The sequence below is a fragment of the Coptis chinensis genome, chromosome 1, assembly GCF_015680905.1.
Source record: "Coptis chinensis isolate HL-2020 chromosome 1, ASM1568090v1, whole genome shotgun sequence".
NCBI classification, from domain to species: Eukaryota; Viridiplantae; Streptophyta; class Magnoliopsida; order Ranunculales; family Ranunculaceae; genus Coptis; species Coptis chinensis.
In genome coordinates, this window is record NC_141456.1 from 3306217 (window position 1) to 3331452 (window position 25236).

The 25236-nt window shown below is 36.7% G+C and overlaps 2 protein-coding genes across 5 annotated transcripts; one reads left to right on the forward strand and one right to left on the reverse strand.

Annotated features, from left to right (window-relative positions):
- The first annotated feature begins 3117 nt into the window (after positions 1 to 3117).
- On the forward strand, positions 3118 to 9644 carry LOC147521359 (putative metal-nicotianamine transporter YSL7). Its single transcript, XM_086561573.1, has 6 exons — positions 3118 to 3799; positions 6766 to 6932; positions 7077 to 7174; positions 7286 to 7420; positions 7787 to 7976; positions 8362 to 9644. Exons 1-6 carry the CDS (start codon positions 3334 to 3336, stop codon positions 9469 to 9471), a joined length of 2166 nt encoding a protein of 721 aa, XP_086417699.1. The 5' UTR covers positions 3118 to 3333; the 3' UTR covers positions 9472 to 9644.
- A 757-nt stretch (positions 9645 to 10401) lies between these two features.
- LOC147521360 (MAP3K epsilon protein kinase 1-like) lies at positions 10402 to 24645 on the reverse strand. Of its 4 annotated transcripts, none has more exons than XM_086561366.1 (23): positions 24503 to 24645; positions 23333 to 23353; positions 23161 to 23234; positions 22957 to 23047; positions 22787 to 22870; positions 22555 to 22656; positions 22352 to 22483; positions 20556 to 20627; positions 20338 to 20444; positions 19914 to 20022; positions 19370 to 19750; positions 18006 to 18335; positions 17862 to 17906; positions 17491 to 17670; positions 17297 to 17380; positions 16778 to 16869; positions 16622 to 16705; positions 15363 to 16243; positions 14424 to 14812; positions 14206 to 14340; positions 12888 to 13294; positions 11999 to 12113; positions 10402 to 10849 (listed from the first exon to the last, which is right to left on the reverse strand). In XM_086561366.1, the coding sequence occupies exons 1-23, from the start codon at positions 24503 to 24505 to the stop codon at positions 10673 to 10675; spliced, it is 4095 nt and encodes a 1364-aa protein (XP_086417492.1). In that variant the 5' UTR covers positions 24506 to 24645; the 3' UTR covers positions 10402 to 10672. The 4 variants fall into 4 exon arrangements, with proteins under 4 accessions (XP_086417492.1, XP_086417428.1, XP_086417560.1 ...); XM_086561302.1 differs by having other exon boundaries at positions 17862 to 17909; XM_086561434.1 differs by lacking the exon at positions 23333 to 23353 and having other exon boundaries at positions 17862 to 17909; positions 24503 to 24622.
- Positions 24646 to 25236: the final 591 nt, after the last annotated feature.

The window sequence follows — 25236 nt, forward strand, 5'->3', positions numbered from 1 at the left end:
TAGTAGTAATGAATAAATAACCAATAACATTTTGCAGTAGTAGCAAACAGTCGAGGATTGAGAAATCCATGTCCTGAAGGCGAAATTGCCGTTGGTATACGTTGACGGCCTCTGGCACACCCCTCCCAGGATTCAACGACCAACGATCCCACAAGACACCACTCTAAGCTAGTGGGCTCTGGGAACTCTCAGATGGACTCCAGCATAAGTAAAAGATAGTTTGATGATCCCACAAGACAACACTCTAGTGGGCTATGGGAACTCTCAAACGGACTCCAACATAAGTAAAAGATAGTTTGTAAGTAGAAGAAGAAAATTTGGTTTTTCAGTGTGGTTTGAAGTTGATCTTTTCAGTGTGGGCACAGGAGTACTAAGGTTTTTTGGAGCTCCCCCAGGTTAATTTGGGGGCTCGAAACCCATGTGGCCTTGAGGGCGCGTAAGCACCCTTATATCTCTCTACACAACTACACCTATGCAAAGACATAAGCCTTAGGCTAAGTCCAATGGTGCGGCAAAACACTAAATATCACGTAAATTGTGATCCAATGGTACATGAAATTTAACCCGCTAACGCTTATCGGTATAAGTTTAAGCTATGTATACAAATCAATTTTAACGATATAACGTATGCTCGCGGCCAAAACGAGTGGCGCCAACGTAACAAAAAGCCACACGCCGATTAATGAATGGCGATTACAAAAGTTTGTTTTCTCTCTCAAAGCCACACGCCATTGTGAATGGCGGTTAAAAAAAAAAAAAATCTCCAAGCCACACCCATTGTGAATGGCGGTTACAAAAAAAATTCTCTCAAAAAAAAAATTCTCTACACGCCCGTGTAAATGGCGATTACAAAAATTTTTTTTCTCTCTCAAACCACACGCCCGATTAATGAGCAAGGGATTACAATTTTTTTTTCTCTCTCCGGTTACAAAAAAAAAAATCTCTCCTACACGCCAAAGTTAGTGGCGGCTACAAAAGAAAAACCATTGGGTGGAACAAATCCCACTAACCGCATATACTTGTGCTATTGTGGTTTAGTGTTTTAGAGGTTCAAACCATTGGACTCAGCCTTTTATAAACATAAGAACCTCAAGTTCTTTCTCCAATGTGGGAAGGTCATGGGTTCAAACCCAACCAAAGACAAGTTTCATACATATTAAAAAAAACTAAGAGCATTTCTAGGTGGTGGTAGTATACTCTTCAAATTTGAATAAAATTTTTGAAAAATCTGATCGCAAATTTCGACCAACTCTAAGTGGTCGCAAATTTCATTAGCTAAAAACAACCCACGCGACATTACCACTGTCGCGACGACAGTTGGAGTGTCACATGTACAATTTCAAAACAACCCACGCGACATTAGGAGTGGCGCGCAACCATTCCAAAAGTAAAAAAAAAAAAAAACCTCACGCGACATTAGTATTGGCGCTACAATACCATCTTGCAACTAAAGTCAAAAATAAATTGGGGCGACATTTGCAATGGTCCGTAACATTACCAATGTCGTTCCGCATCAGCATCCAAATTGCCAAATTTGCAAACAAGAATGCGAACAAGCAAGTGATGTGACCGGATTTGAAGCCACCTAGAGATGGAATTTCGAGAAATTTTGAATTTTTTCTTCAAATTTGAAGAAAAACACATGTTATACTACTACCTAGAGATGCTCTAAATAAGGTTTTTATAACAAATAGGAACACTAACATAAAACTTTATGGATTGTCGCCAATTAAAAGTCAACTTTACTAGATCCGGTTAACACCGTTAAGACCAGTGTGGATGTATACATTAATTAGATAATTGTGAATCGCCTTGAATTAAATAACTCGGAACCAAGTTTTTTAATGGTAAATGCTAACCATAATTTATATAGGAAAAGAAACACACAAAGATACTGGCAGGGCCAGCTCAAGCCTAGATGTGGCCTTAGGCGACCAGTCCAAGTGAGGCCTTTTTTTCTTTAAAAATTTATTGAAAAATTGAAAGTGGTGTGTGTGTGAGAGAGATGTTGAGAAGGAAAGACTTTGGTTAATATGCATTTAATATGTATTTAATTAGTTAAGTTGAGAAAGAGAGGAAAAAGTGTCATAGAATGTGGAGATCATATATTGTGGGATGTGAACTGCAAGTCATCGAGAATTTTAGTTACTCGGTTAACATGGCAAGAAATACGTAACACAATACGTAACACAGAAAGAGACAAAGAGGAGCTTAGGAATTAGGCTTGAGGCCAGGGTTGAGAACTTCCATAGTAGCCTAAACCACCCAACATTCTATTGTTGTAGTCAGCTATGCAGTCAAAGGGTTGCGCCTAGGCTCACACTCACCCCTGGCGTCTCGCGTGTTAGGCCTCTTATGCTTGTACTAGAGGCCTATTTTACTTGGAATCAGCTATGCAATCAATGGCTCGTATAGGCTCTAGGCTCATCCCTAGAGTCTCGCGAATAAGGCCATTTAGGCGTGTCTGGTTGTTGCCTAGGTGCACCTCCAACTACGTGTCTAGAAATTTCAAAATAAACGTCAAAATATAATGTTATGCCGTGCTTGGGACAACACAGTGGATATATATCCCAATTTGGGCAGTTTAAGCACCTATTAATCAATGCATAAGCGCTATGCGTACTCGACCGATCCGATCAAGAAAAAATTTAGAAGTCGAAGCGGTGCTATAAATCGAGATTTCTTCCCTTAATCGGCTGATTTTCAAAAAGCGATATATAAAAAAAACACCGATTAATAGGTCTATAAGCTTTGTTTGTTTTTTAAAAATTTAAGTCTACAAAAAAAAAAAAAAAAAAAACCACGAATCTATATATTTATATATTGAAAATATTTTGCTTTATCGAGAAAAAACCATAAAAAGTGAAAAAACATTAAAAAAACTCTTAGATTAGCTAGCACTCCACCAATGAGGCTTATAGTTTTTTATTTTATTTTGTTTTAAGTTGTTAAATTATTTATACGTGACAAATGTATTATAAGTTAACTAAGACGATTAATTCCGATTAGTCCCCAATTAATCTCGATTAATCGTTATAAGCTCATATAGTGGACAAGCACAAAGTTTGGCCCATTTGATGGATATTATATGCATTCACACACCAAAAGTAAGCGCTAATAAATCGAGGATACCTCTCGTTTTAGAGTCAAGAGGTCAACTACTCAACGTAAATTTTCCAACTGGATACTAATTAAAGATCCATCCTTGAGCTGTATATACGTATGAATTCATTCATTGATGATATCCATTTGAAAATCGACTTCTTTCCTCTCATAATATAAACACACTTTCAACTTTTCAAAACACACTTCAATTCTTGCACCATCACTAAAATGACGATGGATAGAGAACCATCAGCTTCAACAGAAGAAGAACATGTAATGGAGAAACGAGAAATAAACCACCCAATAGCCGATGGATTTGATCACGAAACGCAAGAAGTAGAGATGAAACAGAAAGGTGGCGTGATAGTAGAGGAAGAAGAGAACAAAGAGCCATCGATAGAGAGAATATTTGAAAAAGTAAAAGTACCAAGTTGGCAAGAGCAGTTAACAGTAAGAGCATTTGTAGTGAGTTTGGTGTTGGGAGTGTTGTTTACTTTCATTGTTATGAAATTAAATCTCACTACTGGTATCATTCCTTCACTCAATGTTTCTGCTGGTTTGTTGGGTTTCTTTTTTGTTAAAACTTGGACAAAGTTTCTGGACAAATCTGGAGTCTTGAAACAACCTTTTACTAGACAAGAAAACACTGTTATTCAGACATGCGTCGTCGCCTCCTCTGGCATCGCCTTCAGCGGTACGTTTAACTAAACTCCTCTTTGATTATGGTTTAGTTTAATATGTTATGATTTCAATTGGTTTTGGGGGTTTATGAAAATAGTCACCACTTTTGGTTCAAAAATCGTTGTCCAATGCAGAGGTGAATATGTGGTGACTATTTTCCCAAGTCAAAACCAAAGTGAAATATGAGATCGAGATAGTAGTTAATTTGTGAATTTCGGACGGGATGTTAGATTCCATCTCGTGTGTTCGGTTTTTTTTTCGGATGGAATGTTTCATTTCGTCTCGTGTGTTTTTTCAATTTTTTTCACAGAATATTACATTCAGTCTCACTCAAAAAACCTTAAGACAAAATTTAGCATCTCGTCTTAGATTTTTTTTTTTCACTTTTACATTAGACAGCTTCACCTTCTTTTTCACAAAGAGAGGAAATACTGTAGGTAGAAGTGAATCAAGTGATAAGAGGGAGATATATTAACTTGTAATTGGAATGCTATTAATCCAAGGTTTGAGGTCTTATATCATTGTGTGGCCGGCAAAGGTTGAGTTCTCATCTCTTTTTTGTCTGGTTGGCATGTGGGCCATTGTAATGACTGTGATTAGTAAAGCATTGCTAAGTGTGTACTTAAGTACAGCGTGTGTCGTGTGATGGGTTTGAGGGTGACAGGTTGATTTTTACTCGGGATTCACGATCGTTGGAATGCGTTTTGAGGGTCAAGTCAAGCTATACTGCTGATATTCTGACTTTACATCTACGGACCTACCTTTGTGGAAAGGAAATACGTGTGGATTAGACTTCAAATTTGTAGAGTACCCAATTTTGAATTTTCCACAGTTTTTGTGACCACCTCAAAAGAGCGAGAATGAATAACTGACTTCACACTTACTCCAAGCTTCACGAGTATTTCAAAGAAGGCCATGCCCACCACGGGTGTAGAGTACCTTCAAACTATAAAGCCCTCATGATTTTTGAGAGTCAGCCTGGTCCAATTCTCTTATGTAGTGAAGGGTGGGTCTATAAGGCCATAAGGGCCAATACTAAAATTGTAAAACTTAGCCTTCATCTCAGCTTTTTTCTTTAGAGGACTGGGTTTGATTACTCTAACTTTTTATTTACAGTATAATTTTGTTAAATTTATACGTAATAAATTAATTATCACATTTAAATAATAGATTTTCTAAATCTTCGACTTTTGTTAATATATTTAATTAATAATTTGGTTGAAATTTGTAAGATAATAAAATTCAAAAGTTTCGTTCTTAGGTTTTATGTACTGATGTATTCTATGAATCAATAAGAAGTGTATATGAAATAAAAAATATGATGTGGTGTTGGAGGTTATAGAATAAACTAAACCATAAACACAACTTTGCAATTTCGATCCTTGAAAACTTTATGATATGGTTTATATAAATTCTTTGTTCTAACAAAGTCAATCCACAACAAAGCCTCTAATATGAGCATAATATCAAGTAAATAATACAATCTTCTAACAAAATCAAAGAGATTTGATTAATTGAAAGAGAAACTAACTTTATTGATTACATTATTCTCTCTAAAATGGATATTCTCAACTTTATTTTTGTGAAGAAATATTCGTAGAAAGAAACCATATAACAAAATAGAATGTAAAATATACTCACATATATGCACACGAGTTTGGCTTTTTCGATTATTTGAGATTCTAACCCGAACCCAACCCAAAACCGAGTCGAACAAGTATCAATCAGATGAGAGAGCAACTAGAAATATACTCTATCACTCATGCCTATCGAGAAGCTAACAAACCTGCAGATGTTTTGGCAAGTAATATACCAAGAGCTAGCTATATAGAGTTAGTACGTAGTTCATTTTGGAGGATGTAAAGAAAATAATATATGATGATGTAGTAGGAAAACTTTATGTGAGATTGTAACAAGTTATGATTATTCTTATCTTAATGAAAAAGGGTAGGGGACCTCTATAACAACTTCGCTTTCAAAAAAAACAAGTCGGGTTTTGATTTTACAAGACGAATCCCGAACCACGAATTTGAAATATTAGCCCAGGACCAACAAGAGTAGGGTTTTGGGTTTTAGTCCATCGGGCTTTGGCTAACCCAACCCAAGTTCCACCCATAAGGCGAACTAGACGCTGGATGAAGTGCTCTCTGCTTGCCATCTTATAAATAATATGGCCATGGAATTATAGACAAAGTTTTGGCACTATTGAATTTTGGCGTGATGAAATTTGTAGTTTCTACCTAATCAAGATCACAGAAAACAAAAGTATTATGTTATTGAACAAAAAGTAAAAACAATTGGAAGTTTACGTCATTACAACATTAAAATTCACAAAACGTTTGTTTATATCATGGGATCCCTTATTGTACGTATGAACCAAATTTACACCTAGTAACATTACTAGTCGCTCCAAGGAATAATCTCTTGGATCACACTAAAATGATGAAGTTACACGAATCTAGGTCGTGGCCAGTGATGATTACTGGTCACTCAGTCGCCGCTGCTGGATTCTAGGGTTTTTTCTCTTTGGAAACTCTCGGTTCTCTCTCTCAAGTATACTACGGCCTTTACTTTCTTTCCTAGCCGTTGGTGGTGTCTTTCATCTAAAGGCCGCTGATCTTCCATGTGGTGTCCGGTACGCCAAGTATTATAGGGTTCTGCGGACATGTTCCCCTACTACTTGTTGCTCAATGTTATCATACATCGGGTCAAATGACATGTAATCTTACTGGTCATGAAATGTGCTACTACATTTATATCATTATGTCTTTCCATTGTTTGATAATTAAATATTTGACATGAGAAATGGTGTTGGGTGTATTTCACAATGAAGTTTAGTAATATGCATGAAAGTGATAAACTTGGGAGAAGGGCAAAGTTGGTTAGAGTTAAAGGCATTACTGTTCAAAACTTCAAATTGCCTTCTCCCATTAGAAAGTAGTTAAGATGTTTATATGTTTGGTTATGTTGATTTATCAGGCGGTTTTGGGAGTTACCTGTTTGGAATGAGTCAGGTCATTGCCAGCCAATCTGAAAATGAAAAAAATGCTAGTCAGAATGTGAAGAACCCGGAACTAGGGTGGATGATTGGTTTCCTCTTTGTTGTTAGTTTTCTCGGACTCTTCTCTGTGGTGCCTCTCAGAAAGGTATACATGGATATAACTAACAAAATTAAGTGGATTATGCTATAATGTCAAGTTTCTACTCTTGTTCTATGTTCTTGCCCCTCTTTCTATAGTAGAGTTTAATTTGCTGGTTTTGTTAAGGTTATTATGCATGGTTGATTTCAGATCATGGTCATAGATTTTAAGCTTATCTACCCAAGTGGAACTGCAACAGCACACCTTATAAACAGCTTCCACACTCCTCAGGGAGCCAAGTTAGCCAAGTATGACTATATAACACCATGCTGTTTTCTTATTTGGTTTGCTCAAACAGACTATTAGACCGGGCAGTTCTTAAATTTCGTTTCTTTTTCCCAACTTATATCTCACTGTAGAAAACAAGTGAAGGCCTTGGGCAAGTTTTTCTCCTTCAGCTTCTTGTGGGGATTTTTTCAATGGTTCTTCACTGCAGGAGATCATTGTGGATTCGCCAACTTTCCTACATTTGGTCTCAAAGCCTATGAAAACAGGTACTTTCTAACTCCAAATATACAAAGCGGAACCCTATATGAAATCACATCCCACATAATAACGAAAATGCGCCTTACTATTCTTTCCCCGGCCGTCAATAAGTTTACACCATTATGCATGTTGATCATCATTTCATATTGATTTTTTTGGCAAATGATTTTCATAAGATTTAATAATACTTGGTGTCTGTTGAAATGTTCAACATGTTCTTTGTGAATACATATGTCCCATGCTGAGTGAAAACACCCGTGGGTAGGCCTTTTTCATGACGATTTACCCATCACCGAGATGCACATACCATGCTATCAATCAAAGCAATTTCATATTATTCCGTATAATATATTGATAATTGTTTAATGCAACAGATTTTACTTTGATTTCTCTGCTACCTACGTTGGGGTTGGAATGATCTGTCCGTATCTCATTAATATATCCTTGCTTGTTGGAGCAATTTTATCGTGGGGTATTATGTGGCCTCTTATAGATAAGAAGAAGGGTGACTGGTACTCTGCAAGCTATAGCCCTAGCAGCCTTCATGGCCTTCAGGGTTACAGGGTAATTTTCTTCTTAGTTATATTTCGGTCAGTTAGCAATTTGCATATCGAAAACTTTGTATGAAACAAAAGTCTCTACCCAACTGAAAGTCGTCTCTAAATTAAGAAAATGAGAAATAGTTGAAGGTTGTTAGACTTTCGCCAAATGTAGCTTAAAATTTTCGGACAAATGGAATACATTTGACATTTGACAGATCCTGAACTATCAAACTAGGACCTATTTAAAGAGTATATATATGTTAATCGACTGTAATAGACTGTATTCGACCCTCTCAAACATTCAATCATGATCAAATTGAAGGGGTACAAGATACATATAGTCTTATTGTAAAAAGAATCTGCAGATTCTCTTTTCATATTAACGACATAACACATCTAATATACAGGTTTTCATTGCCATAGCAATGATACTTGGGGATGGTCTCTACAACTTTTTGAAGGTTCTGCATCGAACTCTTTCTGGTTTGTCCAACGAACTCCGCAAAAAAGATTCTAATGTACTCCCTGTGGCTGATCGAAGCTCCCCTGGGCCTATGAGCCCATCTTTGTCTTATGACGACCAACGCAGGACCCAACTCTTTCTCAAAGACCAAATCCCAACATGGGTTGCAATAAGCGGTTATCTTATCATTGCTGCCATCTCCATGGCCACTCTTCCACACATTTTCCAACCGCTCAAATGGTACTATGTCTTGGTTATCTATATCTTCGCACCGGTTCTGGCCTTCTGCAATGCATATGGATGTGGTCTTACTGACTGGTCACTTGCTTCAACCTATGGAAAGCTTGCCATCTTCACAATTGGTGCATGGGCTGGAGCTGAACATGGTGGAGTCATAGCAGGTCTAGCAGCATGTGGGGTCATGATGAACATAGTATCCACTGCTTCAGACCTAATGCAGGACTTCAAAACTGGGTATATGACTCTAGCTTCACCAAGGTCCATGTTTGTGAGCCAAGCGATTGGAACTGCAATGGGCTGTGTCATCTCTCCTTGTGTATTTTACCTGTTTCTCAAGGCCTTCCACAACATTGGGGTTCCAGGATCAGCGTACCCTGCGCCCTTTGCTTCTGTTTACCGCAGCATGGCAATACTAGGTGTAGAAGGGTTTGATGCTCTACCTAAAAATTGCTTGACACTTTGTTATGTTTTCTTTGCTGGTGCCATCCTTATCAACTTGGTAAAAGATCTGGTGGGGAAGAAATGGTCAAGGTATATTCCACTGCCAATGGCGATGGCGATACCGTTCTATCTTGGATCCTACTTTGCTATCGACATGTGCGTTGGGAGTCTGATCCTATTCGTTTGGGAGAAATTGAACAAGGCTAAGGCAGATGCATTTGGGCCTGCAGTAGCATCTGGGCTGATTTGTGGGGATGGGATATGGACTTTGCCCAGTTCTATACTTGCTCTAGCTGGTGTTAATCCTCCCATCTGCATGAAGTTCCTCTCAAGAGGAACAAACTCCAGGGTAGACAAGCTCTTAGGGTCCTAAAACAAGTTCCTTTCAAGAGGAACAAACTCCAGGGTGGACAAGTTCTTCGGGTCCTAAAACTTATAGTTAGTCAAGTTTCATTAACTAGTATCCTATATGTTGCTCGGAAGACTCTAGTTTGTCAGCATTTTATATTAATTTCTTTTCAATGAAATTGTGCGAGTATTCATAAAGATTTATGCCATAATCCAGGTTAAAAGGAATAAACACTTCGTATATTGCGGATTGAATCTCAAACCTTATTGAGTGAAGCGATAACTCTGAGATTTCCGATGCAAACATATAGCTGAATCCCGCTAAAAGCACTCCATATAACTCACTCTACTTCTAGCGAAACAACTTTTCTTTTTTCTTTTTCTTTTCTGAATCATTTAGGTTTACGTCAGGATCCAATGCAAAGTTCTTGAAAGGCATCCTTTTCAAACGTATCCACGTAACAATTCGTGCTAAAATGAATAAATAAAAGCAAACAAAAATGATACAATGATTATTCAAATAATAATGCACGTAACACGTAAGATAAAACCAGTATTTTTTTATTTCTATCTTTTGACTTGATTTCTCCTATTGCTTTTCCAAAATTCAAGAGAAATTTTGCAAAACATTAATAATCAAAAGAACGGCAAAATCCCCAAAGAAACTCGCAGTTTTGATGAGATTATCATAGATATGGTATTTACGTCACCCTTCTAAAAAGATTATAGTAAAACACATCATAACATACTAACATAGTTAGATTCAGGGTACCTCCTATTCCCTAGATGACATACGTTGTGGTATTCTATTTCACAGCAGAATCAACCTGGTTTACTGGCCTCTGTACTTATTTATTTATTGTTTCTTCGATAATATATGCACCTACTAGAATTTATTTGAAATATCCAGGCACAGGAAACAAATAAATGGACCATCTGAAGCTGGAATCAGAAAGACAGAAATGGAAGCTGCAACTTTCAAATTAACTATTAGTTCATATTATACACTTTGGAAAAACATTTCAATGTCTTGGAAAACAAATTAAAGGAAAACTTTGAGTTTGAAACCATAAAGCAAGACGACATTCCTTCATATCAAACATTTTAGACAAATTGGAGTACTAGACAGCATATCCAATTTTGTTTGCACTCAATAATGATATATAACACAAAGGGAAAACAATCACAGATATATACAAGGAGAGCAGTGTTAAGGAAACCTGAATTTACAGAACAGTGTTGATATGTAATGCTTTCAGAAGCGCTGTGGCCATCTGTTTTACCAAGACCTGGCCTCCAGAGCGTTGCCCATCTCTTCTCTCTTCGATTAGATTCTGAAGCTTCTGAGGTAGGTCATTCTCCACAATAAGTTGCTTTGGTCGGGGGTGGTGTTCATAGACAGCCTGACACAGGTATTTACAAAATGAGCAAGCAATAAAAATGACTACAGACACCGACGGCCGAGGATATACTGCCGAGTATTTCGTGCAGAGTGCTGATACAATTATTAATATTTCGTGCAGAATGCTGATCCAACTACGTGGCTCTATCGACTATTAATGTGAAGGGACAACATTAATTTAATGGTTCATACTAAAAGCTTTTAGCCGTAAGAAGCCAAACAAATCTGGCAAATAATTAAGGTAAAACCTTCTTTAAAATTCAACAAGAGGCAAGCAATAAATCAACGCCCTACGGAAATCTCAATACTTCCATTGGGTATCAAACACCATTAAATTCAAGCATACGAATCCTTGTGGCGGTAATCTTGAAGATATTTTTGCTCGCTCCCCTATATATAATCCAATTTAAATCCAACAACAATCCAATCATTTGAATTTGATCCAAATCCAATCCCACCATTTTTGAGTTTACAGTTCGATTCTACTGCAACACATTACATAAAACTAATAGAGTTAGCACCCATAATGAAACCTTTTAAGTTTTTCGAGGCACCAGCCGCTTCAATGTTAAACAAGTTTTTGTGACAAGCTGCTGCTCATAACAGGAAGGCCCATTTGCTGGATCAAACTCTAATATCTACCAATTCTTTATCCCAAAAAAATAAAAAATAAAAAATAAAAAAAAAATATATATATATAGGGGAAGGGATAGAGCTACTCCCAAGCCACTCCATCAGCTTACAAATTGAATTAAGACCCTATTTTTTGTGGATATGATCTTCTCACAATGATGCCCACAAAATTTCATCCTATTTGGATATGTCTAACCTTGCGAAAACTAATGTTCAATTTTGAACGTTTATCTAACGGTCCAAAATTTTCCGATTTCATAATAACATTTGATTAGGTTAGACATATTTGAATAAGCCGAAATTTGGTGGGCATGTTATTCATGGTGGGGAGATCATATCTACAAAATATCAGCCCTTAATTCAACTGGTATATATAGGATCAATATACAACAGTTTATACAATGGCCTCCATCTCACTCCACAAATTTATAATAATAATAATAATGTAACCTCTATTATAATAATTGTGATTTTTGCGAACAACAACTATACAATAAAATAGTTCCAGTAATTGTACCTTTATTAACTTTAGCAGATTAAGACGAGCTATAGCATCTTGGTGGTCTAGTCTTGCAATGAGCAGCGGTGTCAACCCATTAACAGCTAATGTTGTATTTATTCGTGCTGATTTCCTGCATTCCAAAATATCGCTATATCCATCAACAACAAATCATGTGGAAACTTTGAGAAAGCATTAGTATACTGAGACCAAAACCACAATTTATCAATTAAGCCACAACAATAGGTATAAAACAGCAATACACAATGCAAACTTGATGCAACCCATAAGATCTACAATTATGTAAGCACATAACTTATCATCTTCCATATCTTACCTTTACAGTGATTTCTGACGAGACATTAGGATCTAAGAGGTTAAATATAGAACCTAGGATGGCCAAATGGGGTTAATACAAAGTTAGAACTTTCATATATTGGCTTAGTTTTTAGTTCTTGATTCTTTCTTGTAATGTAGGCCTTCTCAGCCTACTTCTCCTTTATTAATGATATTTCACTTAACCGAGCAAAACAAATATATATATTGGCGTAGCTTGACTAGAAAGAAGTGCAAAAATAGTTGACTCACTACACAAGTCAACTAAGAGTATGAAGTGAAACCACAATGATTTCATCAATGATCATAATCACACTCGCGCGGAAGCTTTAAACGCGTTACAAGGTTCTTAAAGGTCAATTTATGGATATTTTCTCTATATAGAGTTAGTTGGAATAAGAGACCGCACAGTTATCCCACCTCCATATGCAGTTTGTGCTGTGGGAAACCATCCGTTACAACACTTCAATTGATTGTCAATATTCTTCAACAAAACAATGAGCTATCCAAAAGAGAAGGGTAAAGAGACTAGAGGAAAGGAAAAGTATTGGACAAATTTATAGCTACTTACGTGATTATTTTCAGGAACGGTTCCAGTATGTGCACAAAATGTTGTTCTGGACAGCCTTGAAAGAACTTTACCAACTTGTGAACTGCTTCCTTCTTCAACAATGCTTGCTCTACTTTCCTGTTGTCATTATCATGTGCCAAGCAAACAGCTAAAGAATCTAATGCTGTTACTGACCACAGCTCATCATCCAGTAAGCTCAAGTACACATCTAAACCACCATGGGCCCTTAGTTGCTCTCGCGAGTTTCGTGATGCATGGGCCATGTCACATAGTAGAGGCAATGCATATTGTTTCAGGGGTGAATCAAACATGATAATATGCATCAGGTGCGGGATGATTCCATTTTCAGCAGCTTGCTCCTGTCTCCTTTTATTTATCTTACAGAGGTTGAACAATGCATTGAGAACCTTCAACAACAGAGTTTAGTAAGGAGAAGATTCCAATTCTTGGATCAACAAAAATGCTTTCTAAGATAACCACCAGAAGATAAATAATTATGCAATGATACATTTGTCTTTACTATTACTCGTATGATAAAACTTGGACAAAACATCATTTACCAAGAGTTCGATACTCAGCTCAATTCAATGTTATGTGACTCACATAAAGTTCTTTACTAGTAACTTAGTATGTACATGAAAGACTATATAAGCTTACAATTCATAGCTTTCATGAGAAGACAAACCAATATCAAGATAGTGTGGGAAAAGATGTGACAACTTAACCATCGCCGTGATGTGACTGCTATGTTAAGTGTGTCAAACAGAAAAGTGTCACAAAATTTTGAGTTGTCATTAAGTGTTAAAAAAAAACATTTCTTTTTCATCGATACTTAACAGCCATTTTTTGTCAAGACTTTATTACAAAGAATTTTTTGAACATCCCTATTAAAGGTATCAGTAAACATTATCAAAATACGAGGTCATCTTACTTTCTTCAGCAGCCCTAAAGATTGCGAGATACAAGAGAGTAAAAAGAATGTAATCAGACCATAGGATTATCTTCTCAATATAAACATGGGGATCCATGCTACATTAAACTGGTAAAGCAAAAACATACTCAAAGCAGAAGAAAAGTGAACCAGCAAAAGAAGAAAAGAGTTGAAAAAGAATAACAATCTCAAGTGATCATGAGAAGCAAATTACTATAGAAACAGATTTAAAATAATCAGAACTCACATATGTGCCAAACAGTCAATGACTCATATGACCCAATACAAGCAGAAACAGAAAAAATTGATATTTTAGATGGAAAACAATTGCAGATAATGCAAACCAAGAACAATTGCTTTAGTGTGTTCAGATATCAGAGAACTCACTTCGTGATGTATCTGAGATATAAGAGGCCCTTCTAGGAGTTCAAGGTTTGGAATCAAATGTTTGATTGCTTCTGCTCGTTGAAGATTCTCTAAACAGTTTGGATCCGTCGACAAATAATTGATACACTTCAGCAGCTAAAAGAACAAAGAACAATATCACATTGGTAGAATAATTAAAAGAGTAAGAATTTATGATGCTGAATGAATCTTATACCAACCTTCAACAAAATAGGAGGCTCTACCCTGTTGAACATTTGAAAAAGACGACTAAGCAAGCTTTGAGTACACATATGGGATTTTACAGTAGTGTCTGATCGAGCAAACTCAAGCAAAAGATCTGCCACCTTTTCCAGATAATCTCTAGCAACATCAGCACTAAAGGTTGAGACCATATGGGATAGTAACCCCGATGATGTTGCACTTCCTGCTCTTGCATTTAAAACACCTGAACCAGACAGCACACCTGATGCTGTCTGAGACGCAACACCAGATGTAGATGCAGCCCCGTCATTGGATACTGGTGGCCCAATCTTTTTACTTGCTGCCTTGTGTGAAAGTCTTGGAATAGAGTCAAGATTTCCATTTTCCCTTCCACGCCCAGAAACCTCTGTAAAACCATGTGTCTGGTTTAGAACAGTCTATCAAATGAATATATTAAGCAGCACCAAACAACTCGGACCAACTCGAAAGAGGTATGCACACAACTCCTTGTGAATGAATGATCAACGGGAAAAGAAAAAGAACATTAAAAAAACATACAGTACTACAAAGCCAAAGTTTTAGTCTGAATAGCATAAAGAAACTTTGGTGGTTAAAATGTTTGAATTGCACGGAGAAACTTAGGCAGGAAAAACTCCAATTTATAATTCACAAGCCAAGCAGAGGAAGTTCTATGTAGTAAATCGACTTCAATTCCTAGTGTTTAAAAATTAAAATAAACCGTGTGTTTAAAATCAACAGTGCAATATGTTACACAGACTATTTTTTTAATGTACGTTGTCTATTGCATATTAGTTTTTATTATAAGGTGAAATGGTGAATAACATTTATAAATAACAATGATTAATATGATACTGACCAAAAGCTCTCTTTCATTCCTGGCTAACATTTGCTAACACTGTATAGTAGTCATGTAAGAGGGAAACATAACCAATCACCTGCAAATTCCGCCATCAAAAAATCCAGTTCACCATTCGTCCTCTTTTCAGCAGAAGCATGTAATAGAGGCAGTATACTTTCATGCCTCTCCAATCCAGAGAGGTGCCGCACATATTCGAGCTGTCCAGAGAAATGCCGGGAAGGAGGCTCCTTGTCCAACAAGCTAAGAAGAGGTCGAACTTGCTCTTGCTGAGAACCCACGGTGTTGGAGAAACCATTTGCTGTAAGTTCCGTCTGTTTTAGAGTCTTATCACTAGATGCCCTGTTAGCAGAACTAGAGAGTCGTTGCTGTCTAACATTGTCGGCCTCAACACGAGACGGATCAGGTTTTCGCAATTCCAAATGTTCCCAGTCCTTAGATGTAGTTGCCACTTCATTGGTCAAAGCACTCCCCCCGTTGTCCAGGCTTACTGGTTCAGACAATCTAGAAGCTTCTGTCTGGACTGGCACAGATTTATCAATATCTCCTGCAAAGTGCCTGGGGTCTAAATGGTTATCTGACAGTTGAGAGTAGGAAACTGAAGAACGTGCTGGTTCCAATGTCCCAACTGAGAAAGAATTGTCAATGCCTCCATGTCTATTCTTCACAAGATCAACTTGATCAGAACCACAATGTGGTGTTTCACCCTGCATAAAAATAGGATGACTAGAATCCAGTGGACCAGATCTTGGTCGTTGAGCAGCACCATCAGCTAGAACAGATCCACCCCCATTAGATATCGAGGCAAGTCGAGTTGCCTCATTCAAACTGTGCAGAGTGTTGATAAGTCTGAGGAGGATTCCATTCTTTGCAGCTATCCGACAGAAATCATTTCTTGGTGTTGATCGCTGGAGCATAAATACCTGCCACATGCCATCAATGGCAAGATGAACCATTTCCCTGGATAAAAGTAAACATTAATCAATATACGCTGAGCATAATAAAGGGCATCCCCGACTTATTTGTACAGTAATGTTCAGCTATACATGTAGATTTCATTCCACATCTCATTGTGTATCAAGAAGCCATTTCGACCCACAAAAACCTGACCAGTCATTTCACTCATCTATCACGGAAAACATGCAAAATTTATTAAAAAGACTGAAACCTGTTCCAATCCATCTAGGACCAAAATGTGCTCCTAAAGTGGCTGGTCCAAACACTCAGCATCCATGCCAAATGTGAAGCACAGATACTGAAAATGGAAACCAGGCATACTTTCTTCTTAAAAAATCTCAAAATTAGAGTTCTCATGCATCATAAGGCTGTGTTACAAACCTGTACTTCGCATAATCAGCCTCTAGGAAACCCACCAAAACAGGAATTCCACGACAAGCAACAAACATCTGCAGGGTCAACGGGCTTGATACAAAAAATGACACTCGTTAGCATCCTTCCACCACTTTCATCCATATATTGAACAGAAATATCTACCTGGACTGGCAGAGCTGCTGCAAGAAAAAAGCTGCTTGCATACGAACTTCCCGTGGACGATCCGGTACAGCAAAGCTCATGACAACAGGAATCTGAATATTAATGTGCAATAGAAACCCAAGATTAGCATAGGTACAAATCTTCCATTACCATATTTTAATGAGAAAAGCGAATTATATAAATCAGGATATCCACACATCTGACTGTCCACTTCTCAACCCACCTGGAGTGCACATATGCACAAGGAGAGGTTGGGCCCATCCAAATACTATTATGTAAGGACCCGATCAAAGGTCTTAGACTTTTACCTTCTTCAGGAATAACCAAGAAGTTGGAGATACATTGAAAAACATGCCGGCAAGTATCATGTTAGGGGAGCAAAAAATGACAGAAACAGATGGTCAGAACCTGACCAGCTCCAAGGTATGAACTCTATATGCAGGTCCAGACAAATTCAAGCATGTGAATATCCTGATCCAAGAATCACCTAATTCATGGAGTTAGTACTTAGTTTCTTACCATGCCAACTAAACAAGCATTTTCTTGGAAATCAGTATTGTCTTTGATAATCTGATTTATAATTTGGAGAACAGAGCATATAACCTGAAACATTAACAGAGTTGTGTCACCATGATTGTTTCGTCAGGTGTTATTTTATAAAAATTATAATGGAATACGGAACCAGCAAATAATTTCCTTGAAAGACTACTTACACGAGTTTTAGGAACATCAAGCAGTTCTAACAGAGGAAGCAAACCGTGTTGGGTAACAAAAACAATTTTTTGTTCTGGCCGCTCTTGAAAAAAAGCAATAAGTTTATGACAAGCAGACACAATAGCCTCTTCCGGTTCCTCTGGCTTCAGGCATCCAACTAATCTGCTAAACTCTACAGCCTACAAAAACAAGAGTATAAAACTGAAGATCTAACAGATATCCTGAAGCAAACTTTAGTCAATAATTCTTCTAAATGCAAAGACAAAAAATTGTGCATACAGAGCAGATATGACTATATATGCATAGAGATTTCCATATCCGATTTTACAAAGAAGTCCAAAAAAGATATAGAAAAGGATAAAACAAATACCTGTAGGGGGTAAAGGTTTCCGCCAGGAAATTTTTCATCAAAGCCCTGCTAAAAGAAAATAATAGATGCATGACACTGTCAGTGATGGTCTGCTATAAACTGACTGGGCCAATCAGATAGATTTCATAATCATGAAAATCTTACCAAACCGTCGATATCCATGACATCCTCTCTTAAAACACCCATCATAAAACGCAACAAGTCTCCTCCGTTTGTATGCCCTGTTTCATTCTCCATTCTTTTCTGAGCCATCCTCGCCTTAAGCTCTGCTGCCAGATCATTCTTTCCAGATTCATTAAGATTACCATTTGCTTGGATCAGATTTGATGAGGAAGCAGATGTTGAAGCTTCAGCTGCTCGTTCATCACAATTCCTCTCCAATGGATGAAACAAATCATCCAAAGAAGCATCTCCTGGTGGGTCACTGAATCTACTGAGTTCATATCCATCTGAGACAACTGATGCCTTGGCAACCTTTAAAAGAGGTGGTTCCAGAAATACATCAGATTTAAAATTTAGCAAAAGAATACACAACCCACAAAAAGTTGCAAATGTGATCACAAGCATTTAAGGTCAATACAATAAAATGTTTAACAAAAGAGAGTTGGCAATAAGGATTGAAGAAAGAGAGACAACCAGGCTTCAAAGCAGCAAACAGCACGTACATGAAAATTCCACAGAATCATAAAGAAGTCTTTCCATTAGAAGAGAAGAAGAGTTTTGAAAACATCACATACTTCAAATATCACCAAAAAACATATACTTTAATCTCTTCAGGAATCAAAATATCAGAAGCTATATGATCACAGCTTGAAAGCTAAAACGACCCTTTAAGTTTCTAATAGTAGGTCTGACATATGAACTAATGAATTTGTTAGTTAAAAGGATTTCATTTTATATCCGACTTTTATATAGCTAGCTTGTATTTACGTGGCAGTCTGTGTTGTCAGGAAGGTTCACTCCAACTCCTCTTGCTCCTCATGTATGTTGTTTTGAAAATTCTTCCATTCTAAGCAAATGTTCCTTATGATTTCAACAAATTCTCCCATCCTAAACAAATGTTCCTTATGATTTCAACAAGGAAAAGTGGGATAACTTAACATTTACTTGCAGCTATATGTACAAGAAAAAATCAAAAAGACCTTTCTCAATCAAGAAACATGATTAGCTACATATCTGAGAAACCCAAGATCATGTACATTAATGAAGACCGCATAGGAACAAACAGAAAACAGAAAACAGATTTTTTTAAGAATTTAAAAACAACATAAACTATTTTCTTAGAACTTTAGAAGTTAAAACAAGAAGCCAAACTCCATCACAGAACAAAACAAAAGCTAATGTACTGATGATAAAGGTTCAAGAAGAAAATCAAAGGAAATAAGAGTGTAAGAAAAAGGCCAAACAAACTTTTCATAAATTCAAAATAGCTAAAGCACTCATCCAATAGCAGAGACTACACCTTACTTGCCTAAAAAGTAGATAGGAAGAATTTAACAGTAAAGTACCTTTTCTATAGTTTTTTGTTTCCTTGGTTCAGAGGCAGATGAACTATTCCCAATATGTACAGATCCTCCTTTTTCTTCACATTCTCCAGCTATATGTCTCTTTGAGTTTGCAGAGATCACCTTATTCATCTGCTTTCCATCTTCATCGCCTGTACTTGATAGCTCAGGTAAACTTGCTGAATTGGTGACAAGCTCTTCTCTGGTAGATGCACTAGTTCTTATGGTCAACTTTTGGAAGGCTAAAGTGGGATCTTGATCTGAAACAGTGTCTTCTTTTTGAATGCTACCATCTCTGTGGACAAGAGTATCCTTTGAATTGTTGTCATTGAAAGACTTGCTCTGGTCAGCAACTTGTGACGATAACATCTCTTTGGTAACATCCTGAAGTACAACGCATCATTTAAGAACAATATGTTGTGCAAATATCAGATTCTCTCTAAATTTCAGGCAAGTGAAGATTCAAAGACATTCAGGAGCAGAAGAAGGTTACATATAAATGGACATAATTCACAGTGAAAGAAAGACATTGTTACAAGTTTCTAACCGAATCAGAGGCACCTATTCGATGTTTCTCTTCAGATGGGCTCTCGCCACTGCTATGATCATCTCCATTTGAAATATCTGCATCTACTGACACATCCTTCGGTATGTTTCTGCAAGAACAAGAACTTATTAAACAACCAGACACTAAAGATCCTTACGAGGGACCAAAAAAAAAGAAATGATAGAACCCCTATCAACCATAAAATACATGTATGAGGTTCAATATTTGAAAGCCAACACTAAATAATAATTTTATCTAAATACGTGAGAAGCTTAAAAAACACAGTAATATAGACAAAGAAATGACCTGTGAAATTTAACCATAAGATGCTCGAAGGCCAAAACAATATTTTTATATACTTCCACCTCAAAACACTCTACAGTTAATGCTTTAACAGAAATTTACCAAGTTTTCAAAGTTCTACCTCATTGCTCTACTTGTCTGTCGGAACGAGGACTGCAAAGCACGCCTTGAGTTTTGTATCCAAGGATGCAACAGTAATGCCTTTGCGTCAGGTCTCTGCCTAGCATCCTAAATAAGCATTTGAACGTAAGAATTTCACAACGGAAGAATTCCATGGCAGTTTCAATCAGAGGAGACTACTAGAATAGCCAAGGCAACAAAGTAGAAGAGGTACCTAACCTTTTTAAAACATTGACGTAAAAAATCTGTAATGTCTGGTGATAAGCTGTCAGATATGGGAGGATGTTCATCCTGAAAATCACAGTAATGGGAGGTCAGAGCAGAACTTTAAGTACTCCTTAAAATACTTGTTTTATTTTTGATCGATTAGCAGATATTTTATTATAAATCATTGAGCGACATAGAAAAAGTAGGATGAGGTATCCTTACAAGTTACAATTGAAACAGCCAAAAAAAAAAACAAGAAGGAATGTACAGAGCTCTGAAACACAAAGCCTCAAGTAAAAATGTCTTCCTCTCTACACACGAAGTGCGCAAAAGAAAAGATACTAGTTTCCTTATGAACTTTGACCCATAAGAAAAAAAAGGGCATTTAATGGACACAATCACTTCCTCCAAAGAAGCCACAACCTCAAAATGTCTTCTATTACTTTCCACTCATTACCCCCCACACTGCAAAGGGTATCATACTCCATATGTGTCTTCCACTTTGAGACTGCAAGTTCAATGACAATGATGCTAACAAACCTTTCACCAAACCTGGACTAACCCAAAGTATCCATGACTCTGAATGAGAGAGCACCAAACTCGCCAAGAAAAAGAGCACTGGATGAAGATATGTTTCACCGGCTCACCATCTTTCAAACACAAAGGACAAAAATTGACTAAGTTCCTTGAAATGCCTTTTCTAAGATTCTCGATAGTTAAGATTTTACCTAAGGATGCAAACCACATAGAGAAAGCGACCTTGAAAGGAACCTAGGAACCCCAAATAACTCGACTAGGAAAGAAACAGAGCCTAAGAGCAGGTGGTGTTTTCAGGGAACTCGGGGCTTAATATGAAGATCTAGTAGAAAATCATCCCTAATTGTCAATTGACCTAAGACATTTATATCTGGGAATTCCTTATAATTAAAGTCACCAAGCAGGCAAATCACGTGGGGCCTAAAACACTAATTGGCATTTTTATCATAGATTTTCAAATGACAGAAAAATCTCAAATACAACAAGGAAAAGAAAACTTACAATTACAGAATCTTTTTGTTTAGAGACAAATTACATTCTAGTATATTATCTTTCTGGATGTAATAATTCCCAGCACACATTTTTTTTTCAATTTTTCTCTTTGCTCTGAAGCATCAAGAAAAATCATGCTCACCCCTAGAATTCCTACATTGCCAAATTCTTCCATGTTGCAATTATGTGGTGGGGGAGGGAGTGGGGGTGGGTGGCACTTGTAGTAGTGGTTTTGATGGTGTTGCAGTAGGGTGGACGCTAAGGTTGATGAGGTTGTACTGGCAAAGTGGCAATAAAGGCAGTGGTGGTGGTAATGACAGTGGCGGAAGCAATAGTGGTAACAAGATTCCAGCAGTTGTGGTGGTGGTAGTGCCGTTCGGTTGTGGTAAACTTCAAAAACAATTACATTGGAAAAGATGGTGGGGTGGGGGTATCGATCGCTTACAGTGGTAGTGGTGCCGTGCTAGTTATAGTTAAGTGTCCACGTGCTGATGGTGGCGTGAGGGGAGAGAGAACCAGGTTAAGAGATGCGTTAATCTTTCCGAAAATCCACATCCGACGAAAACATGAATTGTTAATCTACCCTTGTATACGGTACTTGGAAATGCCAATTGTCCATGAATTACATATTTTCCAACAAAAAAACACATAAATTTTACTGAAAACAAACATAACCTACAGTTTAGAAACTAAATATTTTAACAACTTCTTAGATACAATTTGGAGCCCTTAAATGAGACCATAAAAATAATGTATTGTAAAAGGGAATAAAAAACCACCTGAACAATCCGGAAAAGAGCTGGCATAGGCTGAAGATCGTAATAAGGGGGGACGCATGTTAAAAGTTCAATCACTGTGCAACCAACGCTCCAAACATCAGATGCAGCACAGACCCCCGACATCTCAATAACCTACACAGTAAGGTCCACATATTTCATGACAATGCTTGACAATGGATTGATCAAGTGACTTCAAAAAGTACCTCAGGGGCCATCCAATATGGTGTTCCAACGACAGAATGTGTGTTGACATCTGCCTCAGTTAGTTTTGTCGCAACCCCAAAATCAGCAAGTTTAACAAGGCCCTGAAAAAGAACTTAGATATTTATTAGTCAACTGAGTAGTGTTGAACCAAAAACTTCAAATACAAAACCATAAAAGTAGCGTGAGGCTAAAACAGGTGGGCCACCCCTACACTTAAATTTCTAGAATTACCTCCTTGGTTATCAAAATATTTGCACCCTTGATATCCCGATGAATTACACCTTGCTCATGTAGGTAAACTAAACCTTCCAACACCTGCTCGTGGAGGAAGACAGTTGCTTTTAACAATGAGGATCTTGAACTATGTAACATCATAAATAGCTAAAGGCACGTGTTTAAACCTGAGAAATATAAAAGGCCACCAGTGATTCGGGGAAAGGTCCAAATTTGTTTGGCTTGATAATGTTTGCAAGTGAGCCGTTCTCCACATACCTACAGGAACATCATCAATTATAGTATCATGCTTTTACTTTCAACAATGAATCTGCTTCACAATATATTTACAACATGTAGTGTGTGTCACCCAAAAGCCGCACAAGACTTACTCAAGAATAATGTGCAGGTGAGTCTTTGTCTTTAGGGAACCAAGATACTTCACGATATTTTTGTGGTTTAGATTCTGTGAAACATAACAGTCATATAATAGCCGATACAAATTACTAATCCTGGATGCCAACAAAGCTGGATAGAAATTTCATGAAAGGTAAGTAAATGCACCTTTAGTAGATCAATCTCTTGCTGATATACAGAAGACAACCACCAACGGATGATTACCCCAACCCAAGCAACAGATAGTTAGATGATTTAATGTGTGTGTATGGAATGTGGAATGAGATAATGAGTGATAAATGCTTTTTACATAATTATATATTAAAATTCACATATACGCGAGATGAAACTTCTGTTGATGAACATAAGTTTTTTGAAATGTTTCATGAATTGGAGTTGACTTCTTTTCCATCTTCATAAGATGAATCTAATACAATTTCTTTTCCAGCCTTAGTAACCCGTTAACATTGGGACTAGATATAACTTAGCTAGTAATTCGCCGTTTAATTCACGAATTATTCACGTATAATAAGGATTTCCATATAAAGCGAACAAGACAGCGAATATTTGAAAGATGTGGTTTAATACGCGAATTTCTTGAGCTGGGCTTATTATTGCCAAATTATAATGTCCGAATTATTGAAATTTAAAAAAAAAAAAAAAAAAAAAAAAAATGGGGCTTTTAAAGTTGGAAACTGGAAATGGAAACTCTCGTACTTTAATACTTGTAAAAACTCAACCGACTAAAAAAGTAAAGATTAAAGAACCCCTAAATGCATATAGACTAAAAATAATAAAAACATGTGTTTAGTTCTTTAAGGCTTTAAGCCATAGCTAAAAACAGATTCCACCATTTTTTCATTCTTTAAGCCATAGCCTTGAAGATCAAAACTCAAAAGCAATCTTGTTTACCAGGAATGGATGTGTTGGTTACGTTTTTAATTTTGTTTGTGTTAGTAATAGTAAGTAGAACCAAAATTTTGACATTTGTATTATTTTTTCATGAATAAAATTGTAAAAATAAAAATAAAAACGTTATATACTTATATATCAAAGTTTTAAATGTAAAATATATAGCCGAATTTTAAAGGAATGCATTCATATTATTAAACCCATTTAAAACACGTATATCGTATTTTTTCCGTTAGCATTTTATTGGACCGAATATTTAAAAATATTATTGTTAAACATTTCGAATCTTTTGCCGTCCACGAATTTACTAGCTATGGATATAAGTATTATTCACTTCAAGTAGGCAATGTGCAATAAATTCGGCATATAAAAAAATTAACCTAAAACAAAAATTAGACATAAATGAATAAAGATAGAGAATCAAACCATGATAATGTTGAGATCTTCTTGAGCAATATTTTCCAGTGAAACTTGTTTAATTGCAACAAAATCACCATTCTCTAAATCCAAACCTTTGTACACTCTACCATACGCTCCTTTACCGATCTCATCTATAAAAGCAAAAAAAAAAAAAAAAAAAAAAAAACATTAACAATTTCAAACACAGATTATTATATATATAAGAGAAGAGATCGAGATGTTTTAGTTATTACGTATTTGTTATCGAGGGTCTTGTTTTTGTGGAAATGAGCGGAAGTCCCTTGACGAGACATTTTGATTGTTTTTGAGACCAGACTATAAATGATTCATAATTTGATTTCAAGGAAGGAGTGGTGGCGGGGAGAGAGAAATAAATAGACTGGAGATGGAAAATGGAAATGGAAAATGGAAAATGAGAAACAGGGTGTTGGATATATAGGAGAGATTTGGGCCGGGCTAGGCCCATGATTGAAACCGAAAACGTGCTTCTATTCCGGGGAAAAAGGGAATGTAGCTGGAGTTAGTTGTTTATTATAATGATTTTTCTATCGAGTTTAAGATTTTGAGATAAAAGTGGGTCTGGTGGGACAGGTAGTTAGCATATTAGAGTGGTTATGGGTTTTGAAAATCAGGACTGGACTGTCAATAGATTGGTTTTGGATTTAAGTATTATGGAAAATTTTTAGTTTTATTCTTTCTAATTTTTCTCCGTTTCTATTGCCTTATGTAATATTGTAATA

What these genes read in the sequence shown, in the direction of transcription:
- LOC147521360 (XM_086561302.1), bottom strand. An exon ending in TACGTCAATGTTTTAAAAAG is followed by an intron (nt 20,445 to 20,555) that starts GTTAGGTACCTC and finishes ATGCTTATTTAG; the next exon opens with GATGCTAGGCAGAGACCTGA. An exon ending in CAGACAAGTAGAGCAATGAG is followed by an intron (nt 20,023 to 20,337) that starts GTAGAACTTTGA and finishes TTGTTCTTGCAG; the next exon opens with AAACATACCGAAGGATGTGT.
- LOC147521359 (XM_086561573.1), top strand. Translation starts at nt 3,334, where the DNA reads ATGACGATGGATAGAGAACCATCAGCTTCAACAGAAGAAGAACATGTA. An exon ending in CAGGGAGCCAAGTTAGCCAA is followed by an intron (nt 7,175 to 7,285) that starts GTATGACTATAT and finishes ATCTCACTGTAG; the next exon opens with AAAACAAGTGAAGGCCTTGG. An exon ending in CTCAAAGCCTATGAAAACAG is followed by an intron (nt 7,421 to 7,786) that starts GTACTTTCTAAC and finishes TTAATGCAACAG; the next exon opens with ATTTTACTTTGATTTCTCTG.